This window comes from Gnatocerus cornutus, chromosome 7, assembly GCF_029298725.1.
Source record: "Gnatocerus cornutus isolate USDA-ARS CGAHR chromosome 7, icGnaCorn1.1, whole genome shotgun sequence".
NCBI classification, from domain to species: Eukaryota; Metazoa; Arthropoda; class Insecta; order Coleoptera; family Tenebrionidae; genus Gnatocerus; species Gnatocerus cornutus.
In genome coordinates this window covers 18,204,653-18,217,356 of record NC_142239.1, presented here as the reverse complement: position 1 = coordinate 18,217,356, position 12,704 = coordinate 18,204,653, and the positions used below count along the sequence as shown (strand labels likewise).

At 31.7% G+C, this 12,704-nt stretch overlaps 2 protein-coding genes across 2 annotated transcripts; one reads left to right on the top strand and one right to left on the bottom strand.

Annotated features, from left to right (window-relative positions):
• Positions 1–1,605: 1,605 nt before the first annotated feature.
• LOC148172013 (pickpocket protein 28-like) lies at positions 1,606–1,993 on the top strand. The gene is made up of 2 exons (XM_088042395.1): positions 1,606–1,733; positions 1,777–1,993. The coding sequence occupies exons 1-2, from the start codon at positions 1,606–1,608 to the stop codon at positions 1,991–1,993; spliced, it is 345 nt and encodes a 114-aa protein (XP_087898521.1).
• A 1,873-nt stretch (positions 1,994–3,866) lies between these two features.
• Positions 3,867–10,154, bottom strand: LOC148172012 (uncharacterized). Its single transcript, XM_088042394.1, has 27 exons — positions 10,027–10,154; positions 9,741–9,983; positions 9,454–9,693; positions 9,222–9,417; positions 8,902–9,175; positions 8,629–8,851; positions 8,336–8,584; positions 7,819–7,855; positions 7,536–7,539; positions 7,468–7,472; positions 7,155–7,244; positions 6,958–7,010; positions 6,781–6,915; positions 6,703–6,730; positions 6,582–6,644; positions 6,512–6,550; positions 6,445–6,459; positions 6,115–6,346; positions 5,848–6,070; positions 5,558–5,803; positions 5,226–5,292; positions 5,160–5,162; positions 4,987–5,055; positions 4,748–4,915; positions 4,428–4,701; positions 4,158–4,377; positions 3,867–4,113 (listed from the first exon to the last, which is right to left on the bottom strand). The coding sequence occupies exons 1-27, from the start codon at positions 10,152–10,154 to the stop codon at positions 3,867–3,869; spliced, it is 3,771 nt and encodes a 1,256-aa protein (XP_087898520.1).
• Between the last annotated feature and the right edge of the window lie 2,550 nt (positions 10,155–12,704).

Below are 12,704 nucleotides of genomic sequence, written 5' to 3'. Positions count from 1 at the left end.
AACTTGTCGTCTGCACACTGCGTTTCCGGACAAATCGTAACAGCAGGAAACGGCATTTGTTGAATGGAAACGGCTTCAGTTCCAAAACTAATCACAATTGGATTTCTTTCGTACTTTTCCCAGATTTTCAAAATCATGAAGACGCAACAAGAAATGGAAAGTGAATAGGATAGCCCACAAAACTCTTTCAGTTTTCGATCGTTTCGAAGCTACATAGTGGACACCGTGTATATTAGAAATATTGCAATATGTGCGAAGGTAGCCTCTGATGGCTTCGGACATTGTTGAGGTTGATACAGGGTAAACGCGCATTTATGGAGTTAGATTATTATTAAGTAGACACAAGTGACTAGTCAATACAAAACGTATTTTTTATTTATTGATTTGATATTATTTTTAATTTATTTATTTACTAAACTAGTTTGTTAATAAAGGTGATTAATAATTGAAAGTGTTTAAGGCACGAACGAGGGATAGCGTGTGAGTGGCAATATTAATAATAAGTAGAACATGCTAGTGCTATCAAATTTGAAAGAAATTACTTCTACATTTAATAATAAAATTTATGATGCTACAGTGAAACCTGTATAAAACGGGCAGTTTTCTATTTTATGCATTTTTTTTTTAATTCCAACATTAAATGTTAATTATTTGTTGGCTTCTCCACACACTTTTTTTTAGAAAGAAATGGCATGTCTTCCGCGAAAAATTTCTAGCCAACAATTCGAAGCTTTAAAATTTTGATGTTCAAGATCTTCGGTTTAGCTTGCGATTGTAAAAGTAGACCTGATATTTCTACACTAGTTTGTTTACTTCTTTGTTTTTGGTAACACGAATTTTCCGTAACTATTTTTCGGTTTTCCATATCTAAATTGAGTTATTAATTGTTTAACACTTAAATTATCATACTCTTGAACTCGGTTTAACTCTTTCTATTCTTTTTTAAGGTCAACGTGATTTTCTTCCATCCGTTCATTGTCCCTTAATTCTCGATATCTAAATTTTTATTCGAAAGCAAAATTTTTGGTAGCCATAAAAAAATTGTAATAAAACTAATAGTTTAATCATCGCTCTGATGATGGTAGAATTGCTATCAAAACGCGCGTCAGCATTTTTTACAAAATTTGGTGTTTGGAAATAAATTGTTTTGATTAAACTATTAGTTTTATCATCGCTCTGATGATGGTAGCATTGCTATCAAAACGCGCGTCAGCATTTTTTGACGAAATTTTGTGTTTCGTAATTTTTGTCAACACCAAGAATTGATCGAATAAATTTTTTTGAACAATTTTGTAGCAAAAAAAATTGGTGCTTTAATTTTTTTTTCTTTTTTGGTCCCAAAATTTTCGCTGCTACTTAAGTTTTCAGTTTTCTTAATAAATTATAAAGGTTTTTATTGCAAAAGAATTTTTTTCAAAGATTTTTGTTAGTGTTTGCGAACACTACTATTCAAAGACAAAAATTTTAACTCGTAATTTTGTTTTTGCTCTCGGCACTAACTTAAACGTCATTAAACTACACCAACATTTGTGTGTTTTTTGTAATGCATGGATAATCGAAGCACACACCTGTGTCTACTTAATAATAATCTAACTAATTCCACAAATGCGCGTTTACTCTGTACCAAACTCAACAATGTCCGAAGCCATCAGAAGCTACCTTCGCACATATTGCAAAATTTCTAATATACACGGTGTCCACTATCTAGCTTCAAAACGATCGAAAACTGAAAGGTACTCTCAATTTTTCCCAACTCTTTTTAAATAGACATTTCAGAGTTGTGTGGGCTCTTCTATTAACACTTTCCATTTCTTGTTGCGTCTTCATGATTTCGAAAATCTGGCAAAAGTACGAAAAAAATTCGATTGTGATTAGTTTTGGAACTGAAGTTCTTTCCATTCAACAAGTGCCGTTTCCTGCTGTTACGATTTGTCCGGAAACACAGTGTGCAGACGACATTTTCCGCGTTGCTATGGAAACAAATCTATTATAACATTTCGCATTGAAATGGGATATTATAGCACTAAAAACGAATATAAAAATAGCGAAAATAGTTCTGTTACAAGAACAAATTAGAAAAAATGAAATAAAAACCTCGTTTATAGGGCCATTAAGGCACTCATCCATAGAGCTTTGCCGCTCGTTTTATAAACTTGGATTTGTACCTTAAAATTTGCCTTATGAAATTCGTTGTTTTAATATACTAATTTTAGTATATACATATAGTAGAACCTCGATTATCTAAGTGCGGATTATTCGTGCAAGGATGTTCGTTCGATTATCCGTGGTCAATTTCATAAAAAACACATTTTTTATTTATTGATTTGATATTATTTTTAATTTAATTATTTAATAAACTCGGTTGTTAATAAAGGCGATTAATAATTGAAAGTGGTTAAGGCACGAACGAGCGATTAGCGTCTGCGTGGACAATATTAATAATAAGTAGAACATGCTAGTGCTACCAAATTTGTAAGTAATTACTTCTACATTTAATAATAAAATTTAAGTTTAAACTAATGCTATTAGCATTAGCTTTTACTAGTGTAACCACTAAAAGGTCGTATGTACTAAAATAGACCATTTCGACACCGTATGCTATAATAGCTTTGTTTCCATAGCAACGCGGAAATGTTTAAAGCATTTTATCTGCTTAATCAAATAAGTAGAAGATTTAATGTGAAAATTAAGTCATCAATCACTTATATGACTAGTTTCTTATTAAACACCTTTTTATTTATTGATTTGTTGTTGTGTAGGTTAAAATAAATAATTAATAAACGCATTGTAGTGACAATGGTAATTACATTAATGCATTTCTACTTATTTTTAAGAGAATGTTTTTGTTTACTGAAGAGTACTTCAATTTTCTTACTCATCTAGTGCTTCTTTTCGCCTCTGAGTCTCTTTTGTTCATTTTTTCTTTCCATATTTAAATGTTAAATTTAGTGGTTTAATTTTTGGTAATGGCCGTAGAAAAACAGAGCTAATTCATTTGTCAATAAATTTAGAACGAAATTTGTACTGGAGCACTGAAAAGCTACTTCTTAAGCAGCATGGCATTCTAAATTCGAACCTCGTTTTGCTACATCAGGTCAAGGCTCAAAGATATCTATAAAATAAGTTTTTTTACTTCTGTTTTTTTTGTTTTACTTAACAACTTGCAAAATCGATTATGAAATTCTATACCTAATATATCATTGGAAAGGTAATTAAATCAGCTTTTCTACGAACTGTAGAAATCGTTGAGAGAACTAGTTTTTGCCGAGATATTTGAGAAATAAAAAAGTTTTAGTTTAATTCAAAAATGTTTTAATGTTTCTTGCTTTAGATAGCAATGCATTTGTGCGCCAAAAGGGCAAGATCTCAATTTTTTCAATGAATTACCTAAAGGGCTGTTTACGGTTTCGAAACAATTGTAAATTGAAATTATTTTTAAGAATTATTAAATATCTTTTTACCACATTTTTAATTCACATTTTGATTTCTTTTTCATGCTTTTGCCGATAAAACAAACATAATGGGTTAGGTTTGCCACCGATTTTACAATTTTGATTTTTGAAAAACGTAGTTTTTAGCGTTTAAATCACATATGGTTAGCACTAGATTAAAACTAATTACCTCAATTTGAAGCATGTACAAAAAAAATAATTTTTATGGCTTCATAATTAATAGCGTTTAGTGTTGGCGGACCCTGTAGGTACTGTAGAATCTAAAAAAATAATTTTGCAAGAATATCTCTGAATCCGGTTCTGATGAAGCTAAGCGGACTTTAAATTTTACTTTAGAAATAACTCTCCACTTTTCCAGAACATAATTTTTTTAATTTGACACTTTATTTTTGCTGCAGTCACAGATAAGCCAAATTATGATTGTTTAGTCACCGACTTCCTATCCTCCCCATTCCAGCTCCCATATAACTTCTTATTGAAGAATATCCTCCAAGTGCAAAAGTACACAATCTCCAGCAAGGATATGATCGAGAATCCTATAAACAGCCCTAAAAGCCCTCCGAAATTCGATATAAGATCGAAAACTCCGAACAACTCCTTCCTTTCAACTACCCTAAATTGACTACTTTTAAAGGCAATCGTCGCCGCTGAATAAGTCACACTGAAACTCTTTATCAATTGGAGATCTTCAAACTTGAAACATACTTAGCGAAAACTGAGCCGAACTTTTTGAAAAACCTTTTGAAATCCACTTCGAGTAAAGAACTCTCGGATTTGTACTTCCAGTCAGTGCAAGAAGGGAGACAATCACACAGCGTTTTTTCTTTGGCGATTTTTTTTACCATTTCCTCTTCGAACATCGAGCCTTTAGCGTCACCAACACAGTCCTCGCTGCCACTGCCACAGATTTTATCGCCTTCCAATCCTAACGTCTTTAAGTACAAAACAAGAAAACGCAGAATTCTGGAAACTTACGGGGTAAGAAGAAAGGGATGCAATCACAGTTTGTCAGGGTAAAGTTAGCCAAACACTCCATGTCACAGTTACTTTGGGTGTAAAACCGAAAGAACTTCAAAGCTCGCTCGTGACTCAAATAACACTTTCTTTTATCAGCACTAAAATGTTTGACGTCTTCTGATGTCATGATCACGTCTGGTTCAACATTGACTTGAAGCATCTTGAAGTCAGGGATGTGAGTAAGGTAATGGTTCGACAAATAAGGGAGTTCCATGGGGTTATGGATGTAAATCTACAACATTAAATAAAGTCAAAATCGTATAAGAGAAAGAGATTACACTGGCGCCTTCAATGTACGAATTGCACTCTGAGTTTCTCTCCGGGTCGTCGACTAAAAAATTAAAGAACATAGCTTCTTCGACACCAGCCGTGTGTGCTCTGACAGGATAAGCAGCAGCGTCAGTATTCCCATCGTAGCCAACATCCATCTTAAAGTCACTGGCGCACTAGATAGTGGACACCGTGCATATTAGAAATGTTGCAATAAGTACGAAAATAGTCTTTGATAGATTCGCACATTGTTAAACGTGACACAGGGTGAACTCGCATTTGTGAAGTCGAGTAAATAAATAAGACTAAATGGAGACTGTTGTGTGACCAATTTGATACAAATAATTTCTATTTATTGATTGGGATTGTTTTGTAGGTTAGAAATAAAAATCAATAAGCGCATGGTAATTGTGGTGGTACTTGCTAAATAATTTTATTATTTTTTTAAAGTTTGTTTTTGTTTACTCAAATTTTGGACGAAATTACTACAGAAACTGTTAAAAAGTTCTTGGTCGAGTATTTATAATTCAAATTTAGACGTTTTTGTATCAATCTAGATAATTTTTTCGCCAAAAATAAAAATTTTGTAAAATTTTCTGTTAGTTTTGGGCTGTAAGCAAACTGAGAACTCTTCATCATCAAGAAGTTTTCTAAAATCTTCTATTCTGCGTTACGTTAACATTAAAGTTATTTTTATTTATTGATTTTATGCTAGGTTTTTATGCTATTTTTAACTTGACAATTTATTACTAGTGCAGTCAGCTCAGCCAGACCAAGAAAAAAACACAAAAAAGACAAATTGTTGTTGAGTCTCCTACTTTTTTCCTTCCCTCTTGAGTTTCCTATCGTACCCATTCCAACTCCCATACAACTTGTTATTGAAAAACACCCTCCAAGTGCAGAAGTACACAATCTCCAACAAAGATATGATGGAAAACCCGATAAACAGCCCCAAAAGCCCTCCGAAATTCGAAATGAGGTCGAATACTCCATATAACTCTTTACTCTCAACCACCATAAACTGGCTACTCTTAAACGCAATCGCCGCCGCTGAGGCACTCACACTGAAATTCTTCATGAATTGGAAAACTCCGAAAGTGGGACATACTTATCAACAACCGAGTCAAATTTTCTTTGAAAAAGCTTCTTAAAATTCATTTCGAGTACAGAACTCTCGGATTTGTACTTCCAGTCGGTGCAAGAAGGGAGACAATCACACTCTGTTTGTTCTTTAACGATTTTTTTTACCATTTCTTTCTGCAACATTGAGTTTTTGGCGTCAACAATACAGTCCGCGCTGCCACCGCCACATATCTTATCGCCTTCCATTCCTAGCGTTTTCATGTAGAATAGAAAGAGGGTAAAATCAACTTACGGGGTAAGTAGAAAGGGGTACAACCACATTTTTTGAAGGTAAAATTAGCAAAACACTCCAAATCACAGTTACTTTGGGTGTAGAACCGGAAGAACTTCAACGCCCGCTCGTGACTCAAATAACACTTCCTTTTATCCGCACTGAAACGTTTGACTTCTTCAGATGTTATTATTACGTCTGGTGCGATTTTCACATGAAACATTTTATTGCTGGGGATGGTAGTGAGGTAATGCTGCGAAACATTTTTTTTAAACATTTTTTTATTTATTAATTTGATGATATGTTGAAATTAAAGATCAATAAACGCATTGAAATAACAATGGTAATTACATATATGTTGTTCTCCTTATTTCGAAGATCACATTTTTGTTTACTTTAATTTTTCTATACATCAAACGCTTCTTTTTTTTGGACAGTCTTTGATATTGTCTTTTTTCTATTTAAAAAAAAAACGAGCAATTTTTTACTTGACAATTTATTATTGGTGCAGTCAGTTCAAGAAAAAAATGGCACAGATCAACCAAATTACACTAGTCAACAAATATTGAAAAAAAAAATAGTTCGGAGAAGTGAAAAGTCATTTATAACGTGAAATAATAACCTCCTGATTGCAAATCTGAAAAAGTTATTTTGTAAGACGTTTCCAAAATTCGAAAATATTTTTACTCGTCACGAATTGTCATCGAAATGTTAGTAAAATTTGAATATTTCGGAAAACTGCTATTTTGTAAGACAATTCGGAAATTCCGACTAATTTTCCGATCGGAAAGACACACAATTGAAAAATTATTTTTAGAGGTTCTACTGAACAAAAATTTATTTTTTTTTACATTTTCTTGATACCTTGCAAAGCTATAGGATTGCTCGTTAGTGTTTTGGAAAGTTAATTTAATAAGCTATGATATTTTTGAACTGATCTCATGTGCCAAAAAATAAAGTAGTTTTTAGTGATTTAATGAAATGATTAAAATTTTATGGGTCGTCTTAAAAATAAAAATAAAAAAAAATCTGTCTTATGCTATTGTTTTGTAGTGTACTACAGCTGATAAACAAATCGAAAAGAGTAAAACCTCTAAATTATACTGTTTTAGGGTAAAAATTGCCAAAGTTACGGAATTTAATGGAAAACACTGAATGTTTTTGAGTCGTTTTGAAAATAAAAATTTCTGTTTAATGAATTTTTTTTGTGATTTTCTGCAGTTGATAAACAAGTCAAAAAGAGTAAAACCTCAAAATTTTATTTATTTTATATTTAATTGATTTGTTGAGTGTGTGTGAAGTACTATGCGAAAAATGTTTTTAAAAATCCTTCGTTTTTCGAAATTTTCATCAATTTTTCTCAAATATCTTGACCAAAACTGAAAGTTTTTGGTTGTTGTGAAAGTAAAATTTTCTTTTTATGCAAATTTTTTGTTATTTACGACACTTAATAAACGTGTCAAAGGAAAAAAAGTTTCCAAGCGTTGTTGTTTTAAAATGAAAACTGACAGTGTTGTAGAATTTAATAGAAAAAGTTACGAAATTTAATGAAAAACATTCAAAATTGTTGGGCATTTTTAAAAATAAAAATTTCTTAAAAATTTGTGTTTTATGTTATTTTTTTGTAATTTACTACAGTCGATAAACAAGTCGAAAGGAGTAAAACCTCAAAATTTTACTGTTTTAGGGTAAAAACTGCCAAAGCTACAAAATTTAATGAAAAACACTGAAGGTTTTTGGGTCGTCTTGAAAATAAAATTTACTTTATCCAAAATGCACTAATAAAGTAGTACTTTATTCACTCATTTTAGACAAATAAAGTACTCTTTTACTCTCTAAACACTTTAAAGAAAATTATGAAACATTTCCATGACAACAATGCAAGCTAAAAATTTGTCACTGCTGTCACTTCCGACAATTTTTTTAATGCCTTAATTGCAACCAACAGGGGTTTTGGATAAAATCTAGTATTATATTCGAGTGTAAGGACAAATTATTCACTCCAAAAATCTTATTCTCTCGATCTACGATTTTTGTCGTGAATAATTTGCGTCCTTACACTCTTATATAATAAATATCTATTTCAATGCTATATTATAGAGTTTAATGATTTTGCATGTTGTTAAGCTAAACTAATGAAATTAAAAGTGTACGCGGAATATTTAAAAAACTTATTTTACAAATATCTCTGAGTCTTGACCTGGCAGAGCAAAATTCTTTAAAAATGACTTTCCAATGCTCCTACTTTTTTCCGTTTCTCCCGAGCTTCTTATTCTCCCCATTCCAGCTCCCATACAACTGCTTATTAAAAAACACCCTCCAAGTGCAGAAGTACACAATCTCCAACAAAGATATGATCGAGAAACCGATAAACAGCCCCAAAACCCCCCCGAAATTCGATATAAGATCGAAAACTCCAAACAACTCCTTCCTTTCAACTACCCTAAACTGACTACTTTTGAAGGCAATTGCCGCCGCTGAAGCAGTCACACTGAAACTCTTCATCAAATGGAGATGTTCAAACTTGAAACATACTTATCAAAAACTGAGTCAAACTTCCTTTTGAAAAATCTCTTGAAATCCACTTCGAGTAGAGAACTTTCGGATTTGTACTTCCAGTCGGTACAAGAAGGGAGACAATCACACACTGTTTTTTCTTTGGCAATTTTTTTTCTCATTTCTTCGTCCAACATTGAGTTTTTAGCTTCACTAACACAGTTCTTGCTTCCACCGCCGCAGATTTTATCACCTTCCAGTCCTAATATCGTTATGTACAGAACAAGAAAACGAAGAATAGTGGTAACTTACGGGGTAAGAAAAAAGGGATGCAATCACATTTGTTAAGGGTGAAGTTGGCAAAACACTCCATGTCACAGTTACTTTGGGTGTAAAACCGAAAGAACTTCAAAGCTCGCTCGTGGCTCAAGTAACATTTTCTTTTATCAGCACTAAAATGTTTAACGTCTTCAGATGTTATTATCACGTCTGGTTCAACTTTGATCTGAAGCATTTTGAAGTCAGGGATGTTAGTAAGGTAATGGTACGAGAAATAAGGGAGTTCCATGGGGTTATGGATGTAAATCTACAACACTAAATGAAGTCAAAATCACATAAAAGAAAGAAATTACACTGGCGCCATCAATGTAGGAATTACACTCTAAGTCCCTCTCCAGATCTTTGACTAAAAACTGAAATAACAAAGCTTCTTCAACACCAGCCGTATGAGCTCTGAGAGGATAAGCAGTAGCATCAGTATTTCCATCGTAGCCAACATCTATCTTAAAGTCACTAACGCTGGTATTCTCGGAGTCGTGTAAAAAAATCCTAACAAAATCAAAAGAGATTCAATTTGTTACTTACACGTCGTCTCTGAAGATGTCCATCTTGTTCAGAATATTGAAGGAGTAACAAATACCTTCTTCTGTAATAATGGGAGTCATAGCATCATAACAAGTTTCACTAAGAAACGAACAGTAGATTTGAAAGTTAGATTGCACCGCCTTCAAAAGTGTAAAGAAGTCTTCTTCCATGGTTTTCTCACCGATTCGCAACTCCTCCTCCTCCTCACACACCATTGTTAAGTAAGAAAACTTCTTCAAACTACAAAACTTCAATAAGTTTGTACAATAGTACCAAGCCTATCTCACTCTTCTGCAGAAACTGTCACATTGTCTTTTAATTTGTAATAAACTGCAGTGTAGTTGAACTTGGAGCTTGCACACTTCACTTCCGGACAAATGGTAACTGCAGGAAACGGCACTTCGTGAATTGAAACGTCTTCAGTTCCGAAACTAATCACGATTGGATTTCGATCGTACTTTTGCCAGATTTTTGAAATCATGAAGGCGCAACAAGAAATGGAAAGTGTTAATAAGAAAGCCCACACAACTCTAAAATGTCTGTTTAAAAGAAGATGGGAAAAATTAAGAGTACCTTTCAGTTTTCGATCGCTTTGAAGTTAGATAGTGGACACCGTGTATATTAGAAATTTTGCAATAAGTACGAAAGTAGTCTTTGGTGGATTCGCACATTGTTGAACGTGATACAGTGTGAACTCGCATTTGTGAGTCGCGTAAATAAATAAATATAAGTGGGAACGGTTGTGTGATCAATTTGATACAAACAATTTTTTGTTTATTGATTGAGGGTGTTATGTAGGTTGAAAACAAAAATCAATAATAGCATGATAATTATGATGGTATGTATTAATTAATTTTGTTTACCATTCTCAAGTTTGTTTTTGTTTACTCAAATTTTAGACAAAAAGTAATTTTTTAAGTTGAACTGTGTTTTGATTCTAAATCCGAGCCCGTTTTTACATAAATACATACAAAACTGATGAAAATTTCGAAAAATGGACGGTTTTTAAACCCTTTTTGACTTTTTTTGCATAGAACTCTTAAATTGTTACTCAACAAATTGACTATCAATAGTAGTAATTTACAAAAAAATTGCACAAAAAATAAAATTTTTCAGAATTTGCAGTTGCAGGACGACACAAAAAATTTCATTTTTTTCTATTAAATTTCTTAACACTGTCAGTTTTCATTCTAAAACAGTAAAATTTAGAAGTTTTACTTCTTTCAACACGTTTATCAAAAGTGGTAAATAACAAAAAATTGGCGCAAAAAAGTAAATTTTTTGAAATTTTTATTTTCAAGACGACCCAAAAACTTTCAGTGATTTCCATTAACTTTTGTAACTTTGGCAATTTTTACTCTAAAACGGTAAAATTTTAAGGTTTTACCCCTTTTGACTTGGTTATCAACTGTTATAAAACACAAAAATATAGCACAAAACAGGAAATTTTTAGAATTTTTTATTTTTAACGCGACCCCAAAACTTTACGTGTCTTTTATTAACTTCCGTAACTTTAACAGTTTTTATTCTAAAGCAGTAAAATTTTGAGTTTTTACGCTTTTTGACTTGTTAATCAACCCTAGTAACTTACAAAAAAAAAGCATAAAACAGAAATTTTTTAGAAATTTTTATTTTTAACCCAAAAACTTTTACTTCTTTTGACTTGTTTATCAACTTTATCGAAACATGAACATTAAGATGTACCTAATACCATTGTATGCTTACGTGTAAAGTACATCATAATAGTGATGATACAAATAATTCATAATAACATAGTTACTGTTTCATAATAGCATAGTTACCGTCTCATAATAGCACAGTTGCCATTAATCCATAATATTCAACGTTTTTAAGCAAACGAAAGCAACTCCAAAGACCAAAATTAAAAACATTCTGAAGATCTGCATTTATTTATATTAATTCTAACATAAAATATCTTGGAAAATGCTTTTCTCGCTGTTTCATCGCGTTCAAAACTTCCGTCAAAAATTGGAAATTTGCAGAACTGTTGAGTGGTAACATTGCCACCCTCGTCCATGTTTCGATAAAGCTTTGTATTTACTACGGATATTAAGTAATTCATAAAAAACTCGGACGTTAACAAGTAACGTCCTCGTTCATTATGAATTACTTAATATCCTTCTCAAATAAATAGCTATTAATAATTATACAGCGACTGCTAAAAAGTTGTTGGTCGAGTTTTTTTGTAATTTAAAGAAATTTGAAAACGTTTTCGTATCAATCTAGATAATATTTTTGCCGCAGATAAAATTTTCGTAAAATTAAAAAATATCATAGAAAGTAGTTACTTTAGCGATAAGTTTTATATGTAGTTGCAAAAAGCTTATTAAATTAGATTTTAAAACACTGTCGAGCAATTTCATAAATTTGCAAGTTTCCAAGAAAAACTAAAGAAAATTAATTTTTGTACAGTAGAACCTAAAAATCTAATTTATTAAGAATATCTCTGAATCCGGACTTGATGGCGCGAAACGGACTTCAGATTCTTAAACAGGAGGCCATTCCACTTTAGAAAAAAAATTATTAGTACTCATTTTACGCACAATTTTACTCAGATTTTAAATTCGTACTCACAATCCAAGTACGACAACAAACAAAAAGTTATGACTGATTAAATTTTCGGATAGCAAACGATAAAAAATTTTACTTTTTTGTTTTTTTGATCGTCACCCCTAAATTATTTGACCTAGCAATTTGAGATTTATGTAGTTGATAGATCTCAAGCTGTTTTTTTACAGTTGATGTATAACTCAACAGTATTAAATAAATTCTCCTGAAAAATGTTGAAAATCACTCCAAAAAGACTTGAAAATTGAAAACAGATTTTGATTAATATTTTATTTATTTGTAAAGTAAATTTAAGGAAATTAGAGAATTTTATTTTTTTCATCACCAGTAGTAACTCCACTAATTTGAAAAAAGGTAAAGCAAAACACACAGATTTAGAATTTTTATTTAGTCAAAGAATTAAGAATTTCATTTTTTTAAATAAAAATTTGTAGTTTTGGTAATTTTCACACTACGATAATGAAATTTGGGGATTTTATTACTTTTGACACAAGTAGTAACGTTATCCAATGAGAAAATGGTAATGCAAAAAACACAGATTTTAGTATTTTTTATTTAGAGGACAAACAAAAAATTTCAGTTTTTTTTTAAATAAAAATTTATAATTCAGGTAATTTCCGTACTATGGCAATAAAATTTGGGGATTTTATTATTTTTAACAC